Genomic DNA, 27568 nt, shown 5'->3' with positions numbered 1-27568 from the left:
TCTCTTTTTGTAAATTTTTTTATGTATATCTTAAGCTAAAAGAATATTCCAAAGGCATGAATTTATTTATTTATTTATTTATTTATTATTTAGGTGTGTGTGTGTTTTGGGTGCACATGTATCCTTTGGAAGCCAGGCTACCTATTAAACTGCATAGGACTGTTTTGATTTGGGACAATGGTATATTTGTGGATAAGATATAGTTCGTGTTTGATTAAATTTAATCTAGTCAGAGAGTCAGATTAGTAAGCAACCGATCTGACTAATGAAGCAGTTGTGAGTTTGATGCAGGAGGACATGTTTTACCTCTTCACAGTGCTTTGCGAACACAACAAGAAGGGACTTTCAGAAAGGCGGCTCTGGGCAGCTTCAGGAGACTTTCAAGAAAGATAACATCTATTGCTCTGGGCATACTTTTATGTATTTATGAATTCATAAATGGTGTACAAAAAAGCCCACTTCTGAGGTGGTTTTTGCCCATCTGCAGTGTGGAGTGAGCGCTTTACAACTGCGTTTTCTTCCCCTTGCCCCTCGTCCTCAGTTAAGCTGCGTGGGTTAGAATTTGTCCAAGTTAAGATTGAGTCTCTTCTTTCTTCCCAATCTGACTTTGAAACTTTTAGAGAGGGAGGGAGGAAGGATTGATTATATTTTAAAAATCGACAAGGTAATTGTCCATATTTGAAGGATATTGAGGAATAATACAGTAACTCTGCATCCTTTTATTACATGACATAGAAATTTCAAGATACGAAGAGACTGATTGGGTGAAAGGTCTTATTGTCTCCTAATTTCTTAGAAAATAGTTTTAAATTCTACTTATGTCTCTCTGCTCGTTGTCTGAAATTGAGGTTTTCAGTTGCCTGAAAAACCCAGCAGGGTCATTTCTTTGTGATCCCCAGTATGTATCACAGAGGGGTGCAACTGTTACCTTTGCAGGGCCTTTGTCAGGGAGACTCCGCATCTTAGAAGCAGGAAATTTTGCCCCTTTTATTGATTTTCTTAGGACATAAATTGAATTCATCGCTACTCTCTTGCCTACTAGTGTACTTTCAAGGTTAGGTTTCTTTATATCATTTGATATAACTTAGATAGCAAACCAGTATCTCTTTTAAACAAAGATACATATGTTCTGTTAATATGTTAGGAAAGAGACACTCTGTGCTTACTTGGGAGGTATGCAAATTGAGTGTTTATTTCCTGCAAGCATACAGACCTAGATATGATAAAGCAAGGCAAACACATTAAAATTGTAGCTCAGTTGTTTGACGGTATTCATGTTCTCTGTCGAGCCACAGAGCAGAAGCCACTCCTGTAGATAGCCGTCTGGGGTTTCAGTGTGTACTGATAACTCAGTCTTAGGGGAAGCTGGCTGGGGTACAGAGTAGAGGTGGCAAATGTGTGCACACGTGCATGCAAACATTATTTATTTATTTTTTAGTACAGGCTTTTGCTGTGTCGCCAGAGCGTGGATCAAATGTGTGATCCTGTTGGTTACGCCTCCCAAGTGGACAATTGCAGGCACATGTCACCATGTCCCACGCCGCCTGACTCTTTTGAGTTACTTAAAACAAAACAAAAAATCGACATGACCACCAAAAAAGCCTTAGAATATGTTCAGGGTCTCAGTACTTAGCTTTATTGGTCTGTAAAGCTCATAAATACAGATACTCTTGGGATCTGACTGTCTCTCAGGTTACAGGCATGAGTTGCTGTGTCAGCTTTCATGTTGGTTTCAGGGACCTGAACTGGGGTTGTCATGCTTGCACAACAAGCCCTCCACCTATCTAGCCCAAGTAAAATAACTTTTAAAAAGATTTTATTTATATACGTGAATTTTTTTTCGAGACAGGGTTTCTCTGTGTAGCCCTGGCTGTCCTGGAACTCACTCTGTAGACCAGGCTGGCCTCGAACTTAGAAATCAGCCTGCCTCTACCTCCCAAGTGCTGGGATTAAAATAGATACTAAAAAACCAGCTCTCTCTCTTTTTTTAAATAAAAGTTTTATTTTTGATATTGAGAAAAATTATGTCTTTTTTTTGTAGTTTTGTGCAATTATGGAAATGAAATTAATATTTAATTTCATAGACTCTCCTTTTAAATAGAATATTTAGAATGATAAATGACATCTTAAAGGCACATTTATGTTCCAAAGAAGGAGTTCTGGGAAGTACAAGAAGCAATGGTTACGAGACAAGTGGGATTGATTCATGAGCAAAAGAAGCTGGTCACTTACAGGTTTTCTAATGATGGGCATGCTTAAGGGAGGGACAGTCGAGCATTCATAGATTTAGAGGACATTTATGCAGAGAGAAAAGTATTGGGACAAATACAGTGCCAACAAAGGAGTATTGTAGTTTAGGAAACAAACCAGGAATACTCGAAAATAAAAAAGAATGACTCTTAGTTGCATTAGAAGCTGTTGGAAAGTGGAATCGTCTCCCCAGGGAGCTAGTGGAAGGGGTAAACTGGCTGCCTGGAATTTCTGTAATTTGTGCTTAGGAACACGTTACACGAGGGGTTTCTGGGAAGGCTTTAAAATGTGTAAGGTCAGACGGGATGACCTAGGTGGTATGTTTTGACTTTCAGACACCAAGATAGCTTGTAGGATTTTGCTCTTCAGCACTTAATGTAATGGGAGGATTATTTACTGGCAAATTCAACGAACCTTTTTAAACATCAGGATTAGATTTCTCTGACCAAGTATCTGTCTTGATGTTTTGGTCTAATATTTTTCCACTTGTCCTTATACCATTTATCTTTTTTTTCCCATAAAAAAACAATTTTTATTTGGCTAAATATACTTGCTTATTGTTAGCTTTTACTTTTAACTTAGAATTTGAGGTCATAACTCTATATTGCTTGTAAGACAAGATTAATATTGTGAAGAATTTTGGCCTATAAAATTATGTCAGTGATAGACTGCTTTGTCTAATCGGCACAGATTCTCTGTAGCAGCGCAACACTTTTTAATGAAACTGATAAGTTGAGATCGGTTGAGGGCAGTGGTTGCAGAAGTTGAAATGGTGAGGTTCTCGATTGGGGTACTTGAAGGAATGCAGGGACTTTTATTTATTGGTTCTCTTCAGTCTTAGTAAATGGAAGTTTCTGAACATTTTTTTGGATGGGCAGTGATACCATCACTAATTTCAAAAAATCATATGGTATATATTACCACAAAGAGGGGTAAGCATCTAGGATAATATTTATTTGAGGTATTTGTAGATTATACTGTTTAAAAAAATAAAACTTGGTGCTGGTGAGATGGCTCAGCGACAAGAGCACTGACTGCTCTTCCAGAGGTCCTGAGTTCAAATCCCAGCCACCACATGGTGGCTTACAACCATCTGTAATGGGAACTGATGCCCTCTTCTGGTGTGTCTGAAGATAGTGATAGTGTACTCACATATATAAAATAAATAACTCTTTAAAAGGGAAAAGAAAGAAAAAAACCAGAAAATTTTAGTGTTGGCATTAAACTCAAGGCTGCATGCATACTATATAAGCGTTCTACCACTGAGCCACATCCTAGGAATTTGTCTTTCTTTTGTTCTATGATGACAGCCCGCTGTGTAGCCCTGACTGGCATAGATCACATGAACCTCTTGACTTGACTTGGATTGTATAGTTTCTAGTATAGTTATCACAAATTGGCAGAGAAAATATTGATATTATTTTCTTTTTTGATGTTTAATTATTATTTTTTCCTTTTATTGAAAATAATTTTTCACATAATATATCCTGATTACAATTTCGCCTACCTCTTCCTTACTTGCCCTTGTATCTGGATTCACCCTTTGTCTCTAACCACCCAGGGTGGACTTCCCTCTTCTCAGAGGAGAAGGAGAGGGGATGGAGCAAGGAACTGTGCAGGGGGGAAACTGGGAAGAGATGGGGGCTGCAATTGGGATGTGAAGTGAATAAATAGATTACTTAATGGAGAAAAACTTTAAGAGATTAAAAAGAGAAAAAAGAAAATAAGTTCACAAGGTGGAGAGATGGCTCGGTGGTTAAGAGTTGCTTAACTTTTGCTCTACCAAAGGATCCGGGACAACTACAGGTAGCTCAGAACTGTCCAGATATACATGCAAGCAACATGCCAGTATACATAAAATAAAAATAAATTAATTAAAAAAGTCATTAAAAAGAAAACAAATGGGCTTCTATTGGATAATAATGACATAAAATATAATAAGATAAAACAAAACTAACACATCTGAGTAAGATAGAACCAACAAACAGAAGGAAAAGAGCTCAAGAAAATGCACAAGAAGCAGACCCACTCATTTGAACACTCAGGAATCCCATAACATATATACAAAGGATCTGAAAGGAATAAAGAGAGAACAAAAAAATCAGATAAAATTAAAAATAAAACAAAACAGAACAGGAAGAGCCCCGACATGAAATTATGAGGAGCCTTCAAAGTTGCCATCAACTTCATTTTCCATGGCCCCTCTACTGCTGGGAGTGCAGCCTGCCTTTAAGAGAGTTTGTTTTCCCAGTGAGACTCCCATGGAGGAAACTACGTTTTTATTTGCAAATCGTTTTCAGTTGGAGCTAGCTTCTGGGCTAGGGTTGGGGGTGTCTCCTTTCAGCTCTAGAACCCCAACTGGAGCAAACCCGTGCATGTCCCAACTGGAGCAGGCCCTGTACATGCTCCTCAGTCACTGTGAGTTCATGTGTGCATTGACATCGTTGGCTTAGAGGGCCTAGTTTTTGTGGTATCCTCCATCCCCTCGGGTTCTTACACTCCTCTGCTTCCTCTCTGAGGGGTTTCCAGAGCCCTCAAGGGGAAGGATTTGATGGAGACATCACATTTAGGGCTGAGTTTTCTGCATCATATCTGGCTGTGGGTCTGCATTTGTTCTCATCTGCTGTAGGGGGAAGCTTTTCTGATGATGACAGAGCAAGGTACTGATCTATGAGTATGGCAGAATCTCATTAGAAGCCATTTTATTGTTACCTATTTTTCTCTTTTTGTAGTGTTTTGTTTTATCCTAAGTCCCTGGGCTCTCTGGTCACCAAAACAGTATTGGGTATGGTTTCTAACTTGTAGAGTAGGCCTTGAGTCAAATCAAATATTGGTTGGTTACTCCCACAGTCTTAGTGCCACCATTGCCCGAGCATTCTTTCAGGAAGGACAACATTGAAGATGAGAGAGTTTGTGGCTTATTTGGCGTTTATGCTTGTTCTTTGGTATCATGCAGAGTACCTTCCTGTACCAAACTTGCTAGATTGTAGGGGTGAAGTCTTTATGTAGGCACCAGCTCGACTCATCCATATCCCTGTTTAATGAATTGTGTTGGTGTTGTCTCAGCATGGGGTCTTGCTGTCAGTTTGTGGAGAGCAAGCTTGGAAATAGCGTAGGTTGTGTGGGGGTTCCCATGGACCCCTTTGGCCAACAACTCAATTAGATGTAACCCAATCCCAAAACATTGGAAGCTTCGCTGGGTGGCAAGATTGCCCAGTTTGGGCTCTGTCTCCCTTATTATTTTGCAATTTCTTTAGATTGCCTTCACACACACACACACACACACACACACACACACACACATTTATGATTCCCATCTTCCTGAAGAACTGATTTTCATAGTTGCTGTATAAGTTTGCACTCCCACCAGCAATGGATGAACATAGCCAGCATCCTCACCGGCATGATCTGCCATTTGTTTCATTAATCTTAGCCATTCTGAAGAGTGTAAGATGAAATCCTAAAGTAGTTTTGATTTTCATTTCCCTGAGGGCTAAGGATGTTAGGTATTTATGTTTTCCTCAACCATTTGAGTTTCTTCTTTTGAGACTTCTCTGTTTAAATCAGCACTCCATTTTTAACTGGGTTGTTTTTTTGATATCCAGTTTTTTTAATTCTTTATATATTTTAGATACTAGCTCTTTATCAAATGTGTATTTGGTAAATTTTTTTTCCCTTTCTGTACGCTGTTACTTTGTTCAAATAACAGTGTTCTTTGCTGTGCAGAAGGTTTTCAGTTTTATGAGGTACCATTATTTAATTGTTCTTAGTGCCTGTGCTAACGGTGTTCTGGTCTGAAAGTCTTCCTGTGCCAATGAGTGAAAGGGTATTTCCCAGTTTCTCCTCTATCAGATTGGGTGTTTATGTTGCAGTCTTTGATCCACTTTGTGTTGAGTTTTGTGCAGGGTGGTATGTAGAGGCCTATGTGGATTCTTCTACACGCAGCTGTCTAGTTTCATCATCATGGTTTTTGAAGATGCTGCCTTTTTTCCATCGTGTATTTTTGGCTTCCTTATAAAAAAACAAAACAAAACGGAAATCCATAGATGCGTGAATCTATGTTTGGGTCTTCAGTTTGATTTTGTTGACCAACCTGTCAAGTTTTTATGCCAATTTCATTGCTGTTTTTTATAATATAGCTCTGTAGTACAACTAGAAGTCAGGAATTATGATACCATTTTTATACAGAGGCACACTTAAGTTATACACACACACCCCAACATTTTTTAATATGTAAAGAATGGAAAGAATTTGGAGTATGAATGCTTTCCACATAAGTTTTGGTGAAAATGTGCTACATTTTTTAGTTGGTAACCTTGGTGTATTCGTCTCTGTGAGTGTGTCTGTAGCCTGTGTCAGCCTGGAGCTTTTGATGTAGCCCAGCTTTGTCTTGAGCTCTTACTCCTCCTGGATCCGCCCGTCAAGTGCTGGGACCACAGGTATGAGCCACTCTGCTTGGCTTGCACAGTCATCTCAATTACATCATCAGAGTGTTTTACACATTATCTTACTATCATATTATTTTAAATCATCTTCAGTTAATGTTTCCATGCTCAGTAGAAAAAGAATGAAGTGTTCTTAATAGGTTTTAGAAATAGTCATTATACACAAAGTAGATGGCTAGTGTTATTGTTCATAAAGAAAGTTGGATCTAAGTCAAGAAGAAATATAAAATGTTAAATATTTTTAGGAAGTGCATTTTTAATAATTGTGAGGACAGATAAGAACATGTTAATTGTGTTTTAGCAAGTCTTTTAAGTGCTTTCATTTAATAGATAGCTAAGAATTATTTATCATAATTTGGCTCATTAAAACAAAATTAATACCAAAGAAGTGCTCAAATGGTTTTTCCTTCTACATCAAGTAGGCTAGGCATTTGCTTTGTTCATATTGTGAATTTTTCGTACAGGCTTCAAAGGCAGTCATCAACTCAATTAATTAGTGGAATCAGACTTAATGAGGTTTAACTGTATTGAGTCATTTCTACTCTAGGCTAGTTTTCTTTATATGAATTGGACTAGCATTTTCGTGAAAGAAGGGAAATTAGGGTTATTTTAACCTTTATTCATAAAACATGAAACTGTATTTTCTTATGAGTTAAGTATTTCTAATAACCATGCTTTTGGGGGCTTACTAATATTAATTTTGTGTATGTGTGTTTTCATTCTTGATTAGTTTGGTTATTTCAAGACTGTTTCTTGTAGTAAGGTTCATTAAATACTTATTATTTACAGTGATGGTATTTAATTTGTATAAATTATCAAGTGGCACTTTGTGGGACACTTTCCAACTTCATCACTTATTGTGTTATAAGAGAGGAAACCTCACAGGGGGACTGGGTATATAGCTTGGTTGTTAGAGTGCTAACATGCCTGGTGTCCTGAGTTCATTCACTGGTACCACAGCAAGCCAGGCCTGCTGGTGACATTTAACTGTAGTTTCAGCTCTTGGGTGTTGGAGACAGGAAGATAAGTTCAACATCTTTATCTGTATAATGGTGAAGACCAATCTGAGAAACATGCAGAAGTTCCAGGTCATTGTTGGTTACATAGTGAGTTTGTATTCAGGTAAATTTATGTGATAAGAGGATATATTATATAGACCTGAAGAGATAAAATTGAGACATTATAGTTTTCATTAAAATAAATGTGTGTGTGTGTGTGTGTGTATGTGTGTGTATATGTGTGCACTGTGTGTATGTGTGCACGCGTGTGCACACTCTTGTGTACATGCAGGTGTCCACACTTGCACATGAGCTTGTATTGCAGGTTAGAAGAAGATATTGGATGTCCTCTTACCACTTAGCCTACTTCTTTGAGGCAGAGTCTCTCCCTGAACTTGGGGCTAGCATCTTGCCTGGGTTGGGATCCTGAAAGCCACAGAGGTCTACCTGTGTCTGCCCCATCTGTGGGAGGCATGGTGGGGTTGCTGGGCTTGTTGCTTAGGTGTTAGGATTTCAATTCCTGTCCTTGTGATCCCAGAATAAGTACTCCCAACCAATGATTCATTCTTCCAGCTCCACAATATAGCATCTTTTAAAACCCTAATGTCTCATAGTCTCCTTGTAACGCTTAGGCTGCGCTGTTAGCTAACATTTGTTTTTTAGTCTCCTTACTTTTCCTCTGTATAAGAGCAGCATGATATAGCACTTTTTAGTGTTCTTATGAAGATGGATTGCATTATTTTCATCTTTGGAATGACCCACCTGCTTATCTTGGGGAATGTGAATGGAAAACCTCCTGAGGGTTTCTCATTTACAGGAATTTTGTTCATTGAATGGCTCTACTCCTTTTTGGTAGATTATCAATGTACTAGTTACTTTTCTATTATCATGTTAAAACATCCTGTCTAAAGTGCTGTATAGAGGGGAGGGTTTATGGTTCCAAGGAGGGGGAGAGCGGGTGAGCAGTCCATCACTCCAGGGAAGTGGCACCATAATATAAGGCATTGTGGTTGAGGTAACGGGGTGAAAGCGTGCATCTTGAACTACAAGCACAAAACACTGAAAGTGGTGTGAAGCTTTGAAACTTCAAAGCCACCTCCATTGACACAGGTACCCCAATAAGGCCACAACTTCTAACCCTTTCCAAACAGTTCCACCAGCTGAGGACTAAGTATTCAAACATATGAGCCTATGGGGGGCATTCTCATGCCAACCATCACAAAGTCCATTGCCAGTGACATGTACAGCCCAAACTGGCTTCTAATTCTGTCATCACCATCATCTGCCTCAGTGAAACACTGACTAACCAAAGAGCTGTTAGCTCTGTGTGGGTGTGTGGTTCCTGTGTTCATGTGTGTTTGCATGGGGTGGTGGTGGTGGTGTGCATTAGGGGGGCGGTTGTCAGAGGTTGATGTTGGATGTCTTCCTCAGTTGGTCTTCATCTTATTTTTGAAGAGATGTTATTCCCTGGGGTCTGGAGCTCACTGGCTGGCTAGGCTCGATGTTAGGATTAGCCTGTCTCTTCTTCCCCAGCACTGGTCTTGCAAGTGTGCAACACTGTGCTTGGCTTTTAGTGTGGGTGCTGGGGACCCAAATTTAGATCTTTATGTTCAGCAGACAATTTACTGGCTAGTTCTTTTTATTGGAGACTTTAGAGAGCTTATGAGTTGAAGCAGTAAAACCGTAAGTAGCAGAGAAGGTTTGAGTGCCAGGGCTGGGCAGGCATGGTGGAGGCACGCAGTCAGAGTGAGAGCGGTGATGTCTAGGAATAGTTCTCTCCAGCTAGTCATGACCAGAGACGAGCAGCTCTGCTTCATGTGACAGAAATATATAAAACCACCTTTTCAAAAACAAATTAGATACCAGATACAAAATAAACAATAGTCATTGTCACCTGATACAGCATTCATCTCTTTTTATAAAATGAGCGAATTATTTGACAAATCCAAAGTTAGTGCTAATGATATATCATAAACATTCAAGGCTTGCACTTTATTAAACTGTCTTTCATCTAGAGTTAGCAATACGTGTCTTGTGCAACTGATAGATTTAGTGTATGTTTTGTAGACTAATTGAAAGCAAGAGCCTCAGGATATGTATGTTTGCATGTGTGTATTTCCCAGTTTTAGTCTATTGTGGCTACATTTAAATTAGTTTTTTAGTTTTTCAGTTTATTTTTGTTGGATAATCATAAAACTAATTTGTACTTGTCAGAAATTTGTTTATTTTCCATTGTTATTATGTCTTTTTCAAGGAAAAAAGGCATTGAATATTCATAAACAAGCTTCATAAATAAGACAATTCTATGTCACGCTTTAAGCAAAGTTTGTAGTATCTCTCTGAACTTGGTTTTCTTAACTTTAAGATTACTTTTAATTATAAACATTCACCAGAGTAAAAAGTAAAGCTAACTAGGGTGAAGAGAGAACAGGAGGTGTAGGTAGGACCAATGAGACCCACATTACCCAGACACCAGTGCCCAGGATGCTGGACTGTTATAAAGAGAAAACTCAGTCTTGAGCTAGGAGCATTCACAACAGAAAAGGGCCCAAGCACAGCAGCTTCCCCAGGGGGCTTCAATTTGAAGATCAAGATCAAACAAGTTTTGATCTGAATGATGCTATACATCTTTGTAAAACAATCATATTCACACCAAAGATTCTAGGACATCCTGTGGTTCAGACTAGAACTGAGGATGGATCCTATTTGCCTGTAATCCTAATACTTGGCTGGCTGAGGTAGGCATATCCTAAGTCTGAGGCCAGCCTGGGCTATGCCAGGATACTTGGCTCAAAAACAAATCAAAGTAAAACAAAACAAAATAGCAAAGTGTTTTCAATTAAACAAAAGCTATGCAGCATTACAGCCCTTGTTTCTTAAGACAGTCACAATCGATTCAGATGGTCTCTTTCATATGGCTACATTTTAAATTGCTTACAAATTATCCTATAGAAACTAAAAGTCTTTTAATTTACTGTAGTGTAGATTCCACTGTCTCTTGCTAGTGAAAAATCATTTCTTTGCTTATTCATAAATGATATTGTTTTAAAGGGAAATTGAAGGGTAGATACTACTGACGAGCATGGAAAACTCTGAAGAATGTTCAAGTGCCTGTCCTGTGGTTAGTTGAGTGCTGCACTGTCTGTCATTATTAGCAGCCTCCACGAAGGGAGCAGGGGTGCCTGTCTGCAGATAATGTGTGGTAGCTGTACCTCTCAACTGTGACTGTGCTTGTGGGACTCTGAGGGATTTCTGTTGGGACAGAAATGCAGGGAGAAGCCGGGGGCTAAGTGAATCATGAGCAGAAGAGACCACAGAAGACTGACTCCGGAGACAAAAATAAGTTCATGTTATGGCAAGAGAACAGGCACATAAGAACAATCACCTCACCTACCCTGACACGCACCATCCAGTCTTGCCTTCTCAGACATGGCAATTGTTTTAGTGAGGTTCTTTTAAAATTTCAATGATGTCTTTCCAGTCTTTAATCTTTGCAGCATTTAGCACTTTTAAAGCATGTCTATTTGAAGCAGGAACTTTTCATTATAATCCAAAGGAAGAAATTGTTGAAAGTGACCTAATATGGTGGTTGGTTTTCAGTGGAATATATATATATATATATGTGTGTGTGTGTGTGTGTGTGTGTGTGTGTGTAATTTTCATTTAAGTTATTGTGAGACAATTCTATCTTATTCTACTTTTAATGTAAATCTAATGAAAGTTTATTCTTCTTTTTAGGCAAGAGTTCAACATTGCGTCTGTTCTGTAGCCAGTGACCACTCTGTCGGACTCCTAAGTCTGCGGGAGAAAAAATGCATCATGTTGGCGTCTCGCCACCTGTTTCCTATTCAGGTGATCAAGTGGAGGCCTTCCGATGACTACCTGGTGGTGGGATGCACAGACGGCTCTGTGTATGTCTGGCAGATGGACACTGGTAAGAATGAATGTGCAGAGGGAGTAGAGTCAAAAGAATGTATTTGATTTCCTGAAAATAGTTCCTTATGTGAACATAAAGCCTGGAAATGTACAGAGGTTTCTCTGCATATTTCTTGTAACCATCCTTTCTAATTTTATTTTTATCCATGATGGCGACAAATATAAGCATCCTTATATTTGTTGTGTTATGTTAGACCTTGTAGATGGTTCGTCTGTCCTTAAAGACACCCAGTGAAGGGTGATGTGCAGATGCACATGATAGGCGGTGATGCCCATATTATTTATAGATGGCCAAGCAAGCTGAGGGAGACAGTTGTGGCTCATGTTTAAAAACAGTGGGAAAAGATAAAACCAGTTCTTATTTGAACAGCCGAGAAGTGAAGCTGGCCAGGTACTTTTAGGAGCCAAATTGAAATGGGCACTGTAGGCTTCAGAGACAACATGTGACATTTCAGTTTTCAGTTTTATGTCTGGATCTAGTTTAGAATAAATACTGCTCTGCTGAAAAGCACAGGTGCTGATCGATGTGCATGCACAGATCAATACAGTTTTTACTAGTAATATTTCTGCAGGTAACTTAATGCTTTGGCTTATGTTTTTTTTAACAAGCATATTTGATAGTACTTTTGCAATTTTAAGTAATATGTATGAATGTTTTTATTCCCCTTCTGTCTGTTCTCCATAATCCTTTTGAAGTAGATTTGATAGTTGTTTTTGCTTGTCCTGCTACAGAATAGGGATAAGTAGACACATTTCAACAATCTTGACAAGAGGAAGCAATCGTGAAATCTGTCAGGCTTCTTTTGCATTTAACTGTATATTCTGCTTTATACTATAAGAGATATTAATATTTTCTGTTATATTTTAAAAGCACTAAAGATCAGAAGAAAAGAAAGGCAGGCTAAAGACACACAGCTCCGTGGTAAACATTACTGCTGTGGCATTTATTTTTCATCTATTTTTGGATGTTTTTAAGGGAAGAATTGCTTAGGATGGAGTGATGGCTCAGCTGTGAAGAGCATGTACTGCTGTTGCAGAGGGTCCTTGTTAGATTACTATCACTCGCATGGGCAGCCTCTACCCCGCTGGAGCTTCCATTCTGGGCTGTGGACTGTGACTACCTCCTTGAGCTTTCGCAAGCACTCTCACTTACACGCAGATTGTCACCCTAAAACATACACATCATTTTAAAAATACGTTTGAAGGAAAGGGATGCTTGGGGTTTTCCTGGGGAGTCCGCCCAGAGACACCAAGACAGAGTGTCTCCTGTCCCCCCCCCCAACAAAACCCCAACTAGTCCCTATATAAGTGTTCTCTCTGAGAAAAGCAGCTGAACCTCAGGATACAGAACTTAAAATATCATCAACTTCCATCAAAGAATTTGAGGATTTTAGAGAAGATGGTACTCAACAGCCCAGTGAACATAAAGGGGATAGCAGTAACAATTGACCATGTCTAAGAAAAGATGAATTCATGGTTGAATAAAATGACAGAGACAATGCAGGACAGATAAAAGAGAAATGTGCCAAGGCAGTGGTGTAGGTGTGATCTTCACGGTCAGAGCAGAAAACCCCCTCAATTAAAGAAAGACATTCCCGTACAGACAAGTCTGGACTGACTGACATCATGCATCAGATTTACATCACAGGTTATCTACAGAGTATTCAGGCCAAACCTCAAAACAGATGATACTCTGTTATGCTTCCAAGTAGGAGCATGTTGTCCTCTGAGAGGCTGTACCCACAGCTGACTCAGACAGATACAGACACCTGTAGTCAAATAGTGGATGGAGCTTGGGGACTCTTGTGGAAGAATAGGAGGAAGGATTATGAGCCCTGAAGGGGATAGGAACACCATAGGAAGACCAACAGAGTTAACTAACTTGGACCCTTGGGTCTCTCAGAGTCTGAACCACCAACAAAAGAACATACACAGGCTAAACCGAGGCTTCTCTGCACATATGTAACAGATGTGTAGCTTGACCTTCATCTGTGTTCTGAACAACTGGAATGGGAGCTATCCCAAAAGCTGTTGCCTGTATGTGGGATATGTTCTTCTAGCTGCCTTGTCTGGCCTCAATGAGAGAAGTACCTAGCCTTGCAGAGACTTGAAATGCTAGGAGGCTACCCACGAAGAGGAGGAGATGGGGAATGGGGGAAAGATTGTGGGATGGAGTGACCAGGAGTGGGGCAGTGAGTGGGATGTAAAATAAACAAGTACACAAAAATTAAAAAAAAAAAGAAAAGAGTACATTTCTACCTAGTGGCCAATGGAAGCGTCTCAAGAATAAACTGTATGCTTTAACAAAGCTTAACAGATTCAGAAAGGCTGAAAAAGCTCTGGTGGCCTGTTTGATAATAGTGCTACTACAAAGCTTAAAATTAACAGTAAAGAAATTACTGCTAAGTGCAGAAACTTCCTTGAAATGAAACAAGTCATTACTGAATGGTGAATGGGTCAATGAAATAATAAAGAAATTTCAAAAATCCCTTGAACTAAATGACAATGTAAACACAATACGATAAAACCCCTGGGACACATTAAAAACAGTTCTGTAAAGGGAAGGAAACTCCAGCTCTAAGTGCCTGCAGTAGGAAGTTAGAAAGAGCACAGATGAGGAACTTGATGACGTAACTCAAGAACTTCAAACAACAAGAACAATCCATACAAAATCCAGAAAATGACAAGAAATGATAAAAATCAGAGCAGAAATCTTTGAAACATACATTACAAAGAATTGTATATAAACAATTAAAAATAATATAAAGAATCAACAAATCCAAGATAAACAAGATTATCAGGCCCTTCAGACACCAATGAAACTCAGACTACTGTAAAGAAATAATTGAAAAGTCTATGCTCTATTAAGTTGAAAAATATAATTGAAATGGATTAATTTCTGGATTCATCCAAACCACCAAACTTAAACCAAGAATATATGAGCAACTTAAACAGACCCAGAATGAAGGAAGAGATTGAAACAGTTAGAGAAGGCCTTCTGATTAACAGCAGAATCCCACCAGAATGTCTAAAAACCTTCAGTACAGTTCTCACAAACTAGTTACAGCCATGCATCAAATAGATTATTCACTGTCATCTAGTTGACTTTATCTCAGAGATGCAAGAACTGTTCAACATACATGTTAATAAATGTAATAAATCACATACATTGCCTTAATGACAAAAATTACATCATCATTTAAAAAGATACAAGGAAAAGTCCTTGATAAAATTCATCATGTCTTCAAAGTAAGAGTCCTAGAGTGCAGGACTTGAAGGAACGTATTTCAACCTAATTAAGTGTGTGTGTGTGTGTGTGTGTGTGTGTGTGTGTGTGTGTGTGTGTGTGTATGAGTGTATGATAAAACCAAAGCCAACATAATCCTTAATGAGGAAAAGCTTTAAGCAATCCCTATGCATTTGAAAAGAAGAAATGCAACTAATGTATGACTCTGAGGGCATCTAACCTAAAATCAAGTAGCAGAACTGGTTTTTAAACTAACAGGAAAGCCCCCAATCTGTATGAGCAGGGTTAGGTCTGAGTGTCTCCCCAACACTGTGAGGATGACTGAGGTAGCTCTTTGGAGTTTAAATACATTTCATACATCAGATCCTGCCTGGATCTGATTTATGGAGCTTCATTTTTTATTGATAGGATAAATAAATAAATTTAATAAATAAATAATGTCAATACCTTCATGATGTACCTTCCCAACTCTCTAGGGGCCTGCATATCACTAGCTACAGCTTGAACATCAAGAGGAGGAAAAGCATGTTTCTCCCATCTCAGTTAAAATCCAGAACAAACGTGACTTCTCTCTTTTTATTTATTGGCCTTTCCCTTCATGTATTTGCAAGAACTCTACTATAAGCTGTTAACTATGTGTCCCATTAACCAACAAATAGTTAATACAAGCATTTTAGAGTGAGCAAAACACCTTAAACTCTCTAACTCTTGTGTAGTTCATAGTTCTGGATTTGAAGAGGCATGTAAAAATTTAAGGGTCAGGAGAGCTATCTTAGCAGTTAAGAGCACTTGCTGCTATTGTAGAAGTCTCCACTTCAGTTTCCAACACCCACCTGGCAGCCTATAACTCTGAAACTCTACTTTCAGAGGTTCTGACACCCTCTTCTAGCCTCTGTAGGCACCAAGCATGGATGTGGTACACAGACACACGAAGGCAAAACATTCATACACATAAGAATAATTTAATTTTGAAGATGTATAATATATAGTTGATAGGCTGGTAGTTAGAAGTAAGGAAAAAGTAAGACAGAAAAAGAGAAACTGAAAATAATCTGGGAGTATGAAAAGTGGGGATTAAGCCCAACTTAAGCAGGGAGACGTCTGTGTTCTAACTTAAGAAAGACGTAAACCAGGCCATGGTACACACCTTTAATTCCAGCACTGAGAAGCAGAGAGATCCTTGGGTTTGAGGCCGGCTTGATCTATAGAGTGAATGCCAGGACAGCCAAGGCTACAGAGAGAATCTGTCTTGAAATATCAGTCAATCAGTCAGTCAATCAATCAATCAGTAAATAAATAAATAAATAGAAGGGAAGGCTAGATGAGGTGCTTTGTAGTTGCTGTGGGTAGAAATAGTACTTAGTTTATAAACATTTGGGAAACATTACAGTGGTGGAACTAAGAATCCAAAAGATCCTACAGTGGTGGGTGCTTTGTTCCTGTCTAGCATGAAGGAGGTACAGGATTTGATAACCAGCAATGAAGAAGAAAATTTTGCATACTAATGGAGAAGACACAGCACTTCTATTTCTGTTTTATGGATGCTTTCTTGAAAAAAAAAAAGCTTTAGAAATTATTGAAGGAGAAAATGAACCCATTTTCGTGAAGGGTTTTTGTCCTCGTTGTTTAAATGTTGATAGAAGACTAAGATGAGATCGTTGAGTTTGGTGTTTATAAAGAATGTGAACGTGATAGAGTAGTTAAGAAAACCCTCCTGGGAAACAGAAGAGGGAAAAGGCCTGGTAGAGGTTCTTAAAGCCTTAGCTTTGAGTTTGAGTTTACTGGGAAGGTTTGTGAGGCCTTGGGGGAGAGGAATAATTGTGGAATCTATATGGAAGATTAGTGTACGGAGGAAGTACAGGTAATGTTTGTGGGTAAATACTAATAAGACATTCCTACAAAAATGCTATACCATTTTTTTCTGTACCTAAACAAACAAATTAAAAGTTGATAGTATTGTGTGATCCATGTGGAGATGCTGCCTTCCAGGTGCCCTGGATCGCTGTGCAATGGGAATAACAGCAGTGGAGATTCTGAATGCTTGTGATGAAGCCGTCCCTGCAGCTGTAGACTCACTTAGTCATCCAGCAGTCAACCTGAAACAAGCTATGACCAGACGGAGTCTCGCCGCCCTTAAAAACATGGCCCACCATAAGCTGCAAACCCTTGCAACTAATCTTTTGGCTTCTGAGGCCTCTGATAAGGTGAGCTTTGTGTGTAGTTTCATAGTCCGTGGGTTCCATGGAAGCTTTTACTAACATAGCTTTTTCCAGTCCTAAGCATTTTGTCAGAAGAAAAGGATATTTTTTTATTATTTAAAATCTTAAAATTATTTTTACTGAACTAAATGATGCTGGTTTGACATTATAAAAACACAGGTTTTTAATTCTTTGTGGAATCTTGAGTTCAGTTCAATTTTTAGACACTAGCTACTTCTCTATTTGGCAGAAGGCTGTCCTACCAATGAGCAAGAGCAGAGCCAGGCCATTCAACTGGTCCCTCATCCTTCATTTTGAAAAGCTAAGCTGCCGTTCATTCTGTGGCTCTCTTATTCTTGATTTCGATTCTTTTATAATGGTTAAACTTGTGTATAAATACTGAAGGGGTTGAAAAGCTCACCTATAAACTGACAATTATCCATGAATTAGGGAGTGTTGGCAGCGGATGAGAATCTGCCGACTGTCCCACTGACCCATAGCCTCCATAATTGGCAGTGATACCGTCCTTTGATCATCCTTTCTTTCCCCAACACATTAATGTTTTATCGGCTCAGTTGTAGTTTATATTTCATTAGTTAGACTTATGAAGAAGTCCTTCTGTGTTTTTTCTCCATACCTTCAGGTCCATGCTCTAAAGTTTGAGGAGAAATCACAGATTAAATGTGTTTGTTGCTGTGCTTGTCATTTGTTTCAAAGAATTATATATTTGTCCCAGGAAGTCATTGTCTCACTCTACAGTGTGGCACCACTTTCATTTTAGACAAATGTGTAAAATAATGTATTAAAGAATTTGTCTATGTTGTATCTTTAAGAAACAAAAGAGAATATGTTCTTATATTTCTTGATGGTAGCTCCTAGACATACAAAATTAGAAAAATAATTTTCTAACATATAGCTGGAAAATTAAAGAAAAAAAATCAGTGCAGTACTATTTATGAATGGCTTTAGTAAGTGGTCAGGGTTCACTAGGTGATTTTTTTTACAGTCTTGTTTGTCCCTCTTTTACTAGTGTATTTTATAGTGTAATTAGTGATGAAAGCGGCAGATAGCTGCTGGAGAGGAATGTTTGCCGACACAGAAGACAGTTATAGGAGAGGAAAGGCTTAGGAAGCTGAGGCTGCAGGAGGATAATCACTTCATGAAAAATGTATGTTGGCTGGACCATTAAGGGTTTTTCTCACTGTTCGTGCACGCTGTCACAGCGCCTGTGAGTTCATACATGCATCAGCCCTGATGTCCTGAAGAGGCTGCTTACTTGGAGTCATCACCACCTCTGGCTCTTAGCATCAGCTCACTTCGTCCACATAGACCTCTAAACCTTGTAGGGAGGGGTTTGGTAAAAACATTTCTTTTGGGGCTGAGATCTCCAGGGTTTCTGACTGTCTTCACATTGTCTGTAGGTCTTTTTGTTACTTAGGATATACTGAAGAAGAAGCTTCTCTGATGAGGGCCGAGCAATGATCTGACCTATGGATACAGCAGTCTGTCATTAGGAGTCATTTTGTTGCTGTGTTTAGTTAGCAGAATAATAATAGTGGGTTTTCCCCTAGGGCCCAGCCCTCTCTAATCTCAGTTTCTGGCCTCATTAACTGTTAAGTTCTGAGTTCCATCTCATTTTTGGTTACTTACATAACATTGATGCTGCTATTGCACCAGTCTGTCTTGCAAGCAAGTCACTGTTGTAGGTTGCAGGGTCCATAGCTTGGCGAGACGAATGATTGCTGGTTCTCTCTATCATTTCAGATAGCATATCATCTTCCAGTGCTATGAATGCTAGTTGGTAGTGGTAGTTGGGCACCAATGTGATTTCTCATGTTCAGCGATGTAAATGGCATCTTCAGTGATAAGGACTTACCTTCAGGTTGTAGAAGGTAACCAGTAATATGGGCAATTGCCTATAATGTTTCATGGTGTGGTCTGTGGGTTCCCTTTGGCCAATGACTCAACAGGATGCAACTCATTCCTAGTACTGCGGTTTTTTTCATATCATGTGGTATCTAGTTTATGCATTGCCTTCTTCATTATATGGTAACCCCATTTAAATTCCATTCACATATGTTATATATCTTAGGAAGCTTCTACCATAGTAGATTTCCACAATAGTCTTTCAAAAGAATTTTGGTGTTAGTTATCCCTCCCCATAGCCTCTCCTTTACATTGCCCTCCGATTCCCCTCTGAATTTAATCCCCCAATTCCAATTTTTCCTTATCCCTTTTATAATGCTACTTTCTGTTTTCTCTTCCTTGGAGCAGTCCCTCATCCTCTGATCCTTTCCAAGCTAACTAACCTTTGAGGATATTCTAAATAAATACACATAGCTAAAGATTAAAAGCTAACATCCATATATGAGAGAAACATGCAATATTTGCCTTTCTTGCTCTGAGTTACGTCACTCAGGACAATTGTTTCTAATTCTGTCCATTTACTTGCAAATTTAAATTTTTTTTTAACAATTAAAGAATATTACATTTTGTATATGTACCATATTTTCATTCTCCATTCATCAGTTGATGGATGTATAAGTTGCTTCCAATTCCTGAATAGAGCAGCAGTGAACCAGGTAAGAGGTATGTTGATTAGTTTTATGTCAACTTGACACAAGCTATAGTCTTTTTTAAAGAGTGTCTCTTATTTGCAAAAATGCCCCATTAGACTTTTGTGTGCACATGCCTCTAGGGTGTCCTCATGATTACTTAATGGTTAATGTGGGAGTACTGAGGGAAGTTGTTCCTGAGTTGTGTAAGAAAGCAGGCTGAGTAAGCCATGAGAGCAAGCCAGTAAGCAGCCTACTGGCCTCTGCTTCAGTTCCTGCTTCTAGATCTCTGCCTTAAATTTTTGCTCTCACTTCTTTTGATGATGTACTGTGATGTAGAAGTTTAAGCCAAACAAACTGATTCTTTCCCAGGTTGATTTTGGTCATGGTGTTTTTTATCACAACAATAGAACATTAACCAAGGCAGCAGATATCTCTACCCTTAGTGTCCTTTGAGCATATTCTCAGGAAAGGTGTAGCTGGCTTGTAAGTAGATAAGTTCTCAGCTCCTTGAGGAACCGCCCCACTGATTTCATAGAGGCTCTACTAGCTTGCACCCCCAGCAGTAACGTTCCCTTTTCATAGAAGCTTTTTTTTTTTTTTTTTTTTTTTTTTTTTTGCCTTTTGGTGTATTGATCTTGGCCATTCTGATTGGGGTAAGGTGAAAGATCAAAGTAGATTTCATTCGCATTTCCCCAATGGCTAAGGATATCAAACTTTTAGGAAGTGTTTATCAGCTACTTGTGTTTCATATTTTGAGAAAACCTTTTTATTTATGTACCCTGTTTTAAAGTTGGGTTGTTTTGTGGATATTCAGTTGAGTTTTTTGTATATTTAAACCTGTCACGTACATAATTGATAAAGATTTTTCCCCTAATTCTCTAGGCTGCCACTTTGCTCAAATAATGGTGTTCTTTGCTATATAGAAGTTGTTTAGCCTCCTGAGGTACAGTTTAGTAATTGTTAGTTTTAATGCCTTTGCTATCCCTGTCCTTTTCAGAAAGTTTTTTTCTTGTGATGATGAATTCAAGTGTATCTGGTTTTATGCTGAGATCCTTCATCTTGAGTTGAAATTTGTGCAGAGTGATAGATTTGTATCTACTTTTATTCTTCTACACACAGCTATTCAGTTTGACCAGCAACATTTGTTAAAGGTGCTGCATTCTCTTCAGCATGAAGTTTTTGCTTTTTTGTCAAAAATCATGCATCCATAGGTGTGTGGATTCACATCTGAGTCTTCAGTTCTATTTCGTTGATCACCATGTCTGTTTTTATGTCTATGCCATGTTTTTTATTGCAATAGCTCTGAGGTACAATTTTAAATCTGGGATGGTGATACCTCCAGCAGTTCTTGCATTATTAAGGATTGTTTTAATTAGCTTGGATTTTTGTTTGTTTATTTCCCTATGAAGTAGAAAATTGTGTTTTAATTTCTGTGACTAATTGTGTTGGAATATTGATGGAAGTCGGATTGGGCCTGTAAATTACTTTTGGTAGGATGGCCATTTTGCATGGGGACTTGAAGTTTTTCTTGTTTCGTTTTTCCTCTTGTCTGTACTAAACTTCCTATGGGCAGGCATCAAGTGTTTCTTTTTATTTTCAGTATTTAATGTAGTATGACTGCCTTACCTGCGATAATTACTTATAACATGCTTAAGACATTCAGGGAGAAGTTTGGTTGGATGTGTAGATTGAGATCATACTGTGAAGGAACTTGATTGCAAAGCCGGGGATTTAACAGGGCATTCTATGATGTTGAACTATTTTGAAAGGTTTTATTAAAGAAAAATTTGCCATGTCTAATGGCATCCATAGAGTACTAATAAATGCTGTAGGAAAGTAGTAGGCGACTGGATTGATACAGTGGGCAGTCATGAGGGTCGGAAATGGGGTTAGGCAGTGAAATAAAGAAGGGCTGGTGTGTGCACTCCAGTGTAAGTTGAACAAACAGATCTTCACAGAAAAGAGCAAGAAGGTTCTGGCTCTCGGGATTATTTCAGAGACACTAGCTGAGTGCTAATAACAGAAGTAACTGTAGAGGTGGTTGCTTCTTCTAGGTGGCGGTGTAAATGGGTGTGTGTTCTTACGATGCTGATCACTTCCATTACCCATGGCCAGAAAGGGGAGGGGAGGGCACATGGATGTCTTCAGTTAACATTAAACCTGGGTGCTTACCAGCATATGAAGCATATATCAAGCTTATATCAGGCATATACAAGAGTCTCAAGCATCCAGGCTCTCTCAGTGCCTACTCACAAGTAGTTGTTATACATCCCAAAGCCGCCAAGCCACTCTCACGGCCCTCAGTCTCTGTGCTGCTCATTGTTCTCATAACCCAGCTAGGCTCACTATTCTGCAGTTCTTGCTGGTCTCAATATTCTCTCTCTCACTTGCTCAGTCTCTCTGTCTCTGTCTCTGTCTCTGTCTCTGTCTCTGTCTCTGTCTCTGTCCCTCCCTCCCTCCCTCCCTCCCTCCCTCCCTCCCTCCCTCCCTCCTTCCTTCCCTCTCTGTTTCAGATGCCTCTGTCTCTGTGTGTGTCTGTGTTTATGTCTGTGTCTCTGTTTCTCTCTCCCTGTCTTTCTCTCTCTCATTATAAGGCCCTGGCTGGTATTGAACTTGCCATGTATCTAATCCAATACCAAACCTTCAGTGATCCTTCTGCCTCTTAAGAGCTGGGACTTCAGGCATGTGTGATATTATATTCCATTTTTTTGAGCAATTATATATTATTTATGTTACTATTCCTTTAAGATAGGGCTTTTCTTTTTCCTTTGTCTTTTAACTATTGAGATATATAGTGTTTCAGTTACTTTTGTTCTCACTTTACTGGGTGTTTCCAGAGTGTCTTGTGTCTGAGGCTATCTGTCGTTCATCAGGTGACCTCATTAACTCACTTGATTGACGTTCACGGTGGTCTCTTGTAGACCCTTATTCCTTTGTCATCAGTGCTCCCTGGAATCTGCAGGTGGCACCCAGCACTCATCAGGTCCTTGGAGCTAAGAACAGTTTTTACATGTTTTCAAGGGTTTAAAAAAAAGTATGTGACAAAACATTGCATAGCCTCTGAAACTACGTGATCCTTAGAGAGTAAGTCTTCGGACTTTTTCCAATGATAAATGTCACCACTCTTTGTTCCATCTGGATGCTAATAATCACAAATAACAGCAGCTGTTGTCTCATCTTGAAACAAGCCAGAAAGAGCTTGTATGACATGTCTCCTTCTAAGATCAGTCTTAACAGTTTTCTCAGATAATAACCATGTAAGTCATCTTTCTCTGTTGACTGCTGAGGCTCGCCCAGGGCCTTACACATGTAAATGTGTAAGCTCTGCTTTTGATCTCACCCGTTACAGTTACAGCATTTTCACTTTTCACACATATATGAAGGAATACTTTTTTGTGGGTTGTACAGGTATGTGCTTTTTTATGTGTATGTGAGTGTATATCATATGTGTATATTTTATAGGTTGGGGTAAAATACCTTTAAAAATGTCAACTCATGCTGTCAACATTTTTTTCTAGTTTGAAACAAGTGAGTTTTAAATTTCTATGAATACAATGTCAATGATTCAATTAACCAGTAACACTAGATTAAAAGTTGTAACTAAATAAGTAACGAGAACTTGTTTTGCTAATTATATGATTTTGGGTTATTTTCCTGTTTTAAGGAATTCTTAGAATTAGACCTGACTTGTTTACTTATGTTGATTCCATAACACCTTCAAATAATGAATTTCCCAGGGACTACCTGAAAGAACTCTTTGTTCCCAGTGCCTTATTGGCCGTGTACCTTCTGCACAGGAAGTGCTCAGTGCATTTCTGATTGGTCTGTGTAGTGCATAGTCAGTCTAGTGTGTCATTACATCCCGAGTCAGGGAAAGGTGCTTTGCTCTATGATGTCTTTAAACTCAGATACTGTTTTGCTTTGGAAATACATTAACAAGATTTTTTTTTTTTTTATTAAGAGAAAAGATAGCAATGGAATGTATGTGAGATACACCAGGGTTTTAAAAAAAAATCACTCCTTATAAATCTAATTATAGATTACCAAAGAGTACTGAGGAGATTCAACTATGACCTCGGAAGCCAGATCCTCCTAGCCCTCATATGAGATTCTTTATCTTTAATTCTGCTTTAAGACCTTCACATTCTTGTGATAGAAGTATAAAGGTTTTTAACTAATTATAAATGTTATAGCAATTTGAAGAATTAAGTTCTTTTAGTGTTTGTGAAAAAATTCTGTTTTTTATTAGACCATATAAAATATTTTGAAACTTTTTGACTTTTATAGTTTATGCTGCAAAATAATTGAATCAGTTCAGTTCAGTAAGCATTTGTTGACTAGTTAGGTACTATGTTAGGTCCTGGAAAGCCCAATGAATAAGACATGGTATTTACTCTCGTGAAATATGAACAGGTAAATTGTAAAGCTCTGGATCCAATGGTGTGGTGAGACATGCAGAAAGTATTGCAGATGTCTTTCTAGCCTGAGGTAATAGGGATTGGTTGTTTGGAGGAGGGATAAGTGGAATATATTTAGATTTTGAATGGAGAAGGGTTGTAGTGTGTTCAGCAAGAAGGAAGTGAAGTTAGTGTTGTTGGAGCTCAACTGGAGACCAGGAGTGGTGGGAAGGAAAGAAAGGTGAGTTCATCTTGTACCAGGGAAGATGCTGAAATTTTTGCTTTTTACCTCAGTGGCTTTCAAAAATTAAAAAAAAAAAAATCTTTAGAGTTCTTTACTCAAATGGAATTTTACATGAAAGCCAGTCAATAAATTTGATAAGAAGGAGTATAGTAGAGAATTTAAACTCAATAGTTGAATTGAGTTGTATTCAGTGGGAGCTGATGATTGATTGGGTCCAAGTAATAAGGAAGGTTTATCCAAAGGTTCCCTGATTCACTGACTGGAAAGTGGCTCTATCAAGTCTGATATTGGATGTATGAGCAGGTTTTATAGGGACAGTTAAGAGCTGTTTACTTGGTTTATGGTAAACCTGAAGTGCCTGTGTGTTACATATGTCAGGATGTTTGTCAGGTGGTTTAATTTAAGGGGCTGAAACTTGAGGGATTGGTAGAATGAAGGGGTGCATATATTGATGAATTCTATCTATCTATCTAACTACACACATATGTATGTATATGAAATTTATATGGATATACAAAATAAATATTTTTATTCATATATGTCATATATGAATACACATGTATGCTATATATATGGATATATAAGTATAAATATAATATCACATATATAAATAAATATATGTCTGAAAAAATATATATGGTTGGTTCTTAGTTCTATGGAGTGAGATCATTCATTCATATATAGACTCTTAAACCAGGAGCTTTAAAGGGAGCATGATGAGGAAGGATTAGGGTAGGAGAAAGAAGAAGTATCTGAGGAGAACCAGGAGAACGTGGTGGTAAGCAAAGTCAAGAGGTGCAAGGTAGAAGGAGTTCACTGTGTGAAATGCAGTCAGCTTTCCACCTTCCATGGACTAGGTATGCTTGTCAGTCAGGTCAGAGTGTCCTTTCTTCAGACTGTCTTTCCAGGGGCAGAAGCTAGGCTGTAAAGGACTGAAGAGAAGTTTGTATTAGAGGAGATGGGAGGAGCAAGAGAGCAGGTAGGTGGACCTGTAGCTTTGGAGACAGCAGAGTGTGCCCTTGGCTGAGGACAAAGAGCCAGCAGGGAGGGGGAGCTTCAAGATGGGAGAAGGAGAATTGGCTGTTGATAAATGAGGAAATGCTTGTGCATTTAAGGGAAATCCATGGGGATGCAGTAGGGAGCTGGGAGTGACAGAGGTTCAGGGCAGAAGACGCTAAGAACAAGGAGAAAGAGGAGCTAAATGTGCAGTTGTGGTGTGGGCTAGAATAAAGGCATGTGGAAAACAGAGGGTGCGTTTTCTTACTGTTGCAGATTTGCAGTCCTGTCTGGATGGTACAAGGTAGCTCTGATTGTGGTCAAGCATAGAGTCGTATTTGGATAATGGAGGATGAGACTGGTGGTCTTTGAGGAAGTGTAGAACCCACTGATAGAAGGCTCTTATGATGGTGGTCATTGAACTCACCTGGGATCTCTAAGCAGTCCTGCTGTCCAGCTCCCCCCACAGCCGTTCTGACTCGGTTTCCGTGCAGGTTCAGCAGTGCACTGAGAACTTAGGAGGCCCTCAGGTCAGTGTGATGCAGCAGCTCGTGAGGCACAGCTGTGAGACTGAGAAGCAGTGTGGGCCGTTTTCACCTGTAGAAGGTTATTGCCCGAATGTTCAGTTTCTCAGTGGGCAGCCTGGTGAGCAAGGTTCTTTAGTGTCCAGCTGAGTCTGTGGAGGCCATCGTGACTGGAGTTGAGACAGCTAAGGACCTGTGAGGCTCTCTGTGACGCTCCATCTTGGGTGATTCCAAAGAGGTTTTCAAGACTTTGCTGTTTCCAAGTAGGTCAAGAACACAGTGCCATCCAAAAGGCTTTGTACAGGAGCAGGATGGAGACTTGGTTTAAGACTAGTTCGCATGTGTCTAGTGAAATAATAGCTTAAAATTCATGTAGATAAACTCCCTTTGAACAAACTAGTGATAAAACTAACAATGTCTATATATTAAGAGCAAGAGCAACATCGGAAATCCATCAGGTTTGCTGTGCTGATGCTACACATCCCTTTTACAGAATTAGTGCCTGTGCAATAAAACCTTTGTGCCAATGCTTGGCATGTGAATGACATGCAGTTAGAATACCGAGTGTTCTCAGCTGTGTAGCCGTATGCTAGCAGGACTATAAAGAAATACAAAGCTAGTTCCACCAGCAAAATAAGCAAATGTAACCTTAGTGATTTGCCTCGTTACTAAGTGATTCTGTGCTTCTGCTATGGTCCCTTCTACCTGGAATTGTTTTATGTCCTTTAAGAGAGTCCCTGAAGCACTAGTAGGCACAGGTCATAAGTTAGGTCTCTTATCCACTTAGATGGTTATTCCTAGAGTAACCAGGAAGGCTATGACTCTATGACTGACGTTGAAGCTTTAATCTTTTTTCAATATAGAACTCATATAGTGACATATATGGCTTGATATTGCACACCCTAAATTAAGAATACACCAGGGTTTTCACAGGGTGTGTGTTCAACAGGGATCTTTGGAGTCTGTGCCCCTTGACCACAGTTCTCCCTAACACAGCCATTCCACACTGCAGGCCCCTGCAGTTAGTTTAGCTGTTTTCATGGATCTCTTTGTTGCGTGCGTTTGACATAAACTGAGAGGAGAATACTGTGTGTGTTGCCTATCAGCTTTTCTCAGCCCCTGAAGTGAGTAGTCATTTTGTTATATGGCAAACTTTGGAATTAGGAAGTCAGCTGCTCATGTAAAAGTCTGTGTTGCAACAGAGAGCTTCTTGTCTTGTGTTTGGGGCTCTTGGTTCTTTGGCTGGAGTTAAAAGTGGATTCCCTCTGCTGCTTTTGAATTTTACTATATTAATTTTCAGTCTTAATATTATTTAATAATTATCGTGTAGTAATAGTAAGGTGTACCATTTGTATCTAATATTTATAATTACACATTATTTATGTTCTTTTAAATAAATTCCATTAAAATATAAAAGCTATACTCCTTGATATGTTTAATATCATTTCTTTGTATTTAGTTCGGTGCTGATTAGTGGGGAGGAAGGAAAAGATAGGAAGTGTATCACTATATATTCACAAATGATCACGAATTCTCATCCCATCCAAGAACAGACTCTTAAGAGAAGTGTAGTGATTGTCTATTCCAGAAAAGATCAGCATGCTCAGGGTGGTGTGGCCATGGACATACTGTTGAATCTCAGTGTGACTGGGTTCTCTGAGGCACTCTGCTTAGCCCACCCCTAGCATGAAGGAACACTAGTGCGGCAGTAGAGGGCGCCAAACAGCCACGCTGGGCGGAAGGATTTCCTTGTTTTTCCACCTCCTCTGATCTCT

At 39.0% G+C, this 27568-nt stretch overlaps 1 protein-coding gene across 2 annotated transcripts in view; it reads left to right on the top strand.

Annotated features, from left to right (window-relative positions):
* Wdr7 (WD repeat domain 7) overlaps positions 1–27568 on the top strand; it is a 259944-nt gene that overhangs the window by 34427 nt on the left and 197949 nt on the right. For both annotated transcript variants that reach the window (XM_034517777.1, XM_034517776.1), the window contains exons 13-14: positions 11432–11627; positions 16866–17080. In XM_034517777.1, coding sequence (XP_034373668.1) covers positions 11432–11627; positions 16866–17080 — 411 coding nt within the window. The remainder of the gene's footprint in view (positions 1–11431; positions 11628–16865; positions 17081–27568) is intronic.

Source organism: Arvicanthis niloticus, chromosome 14 (genome assembly GCF_011762505.2).
Source record: "Arvicanthis niloticus isolate mArvNil1 chromosome 14, mArvNil1.pat.X, whole genome shotgun sequence".
In the NCBI taxonomy this organism is placed as follows: Eukaryota; Metazoa; Chordata; class Mammalia; order Rodentia; family Muridae; genus Arvicanthis; species Arvicanthis niloticus.
Note: the sequence above shows the minus strand (reverse complement) of the source record. Positions and strands in the feature narration are given on the sequence as shown.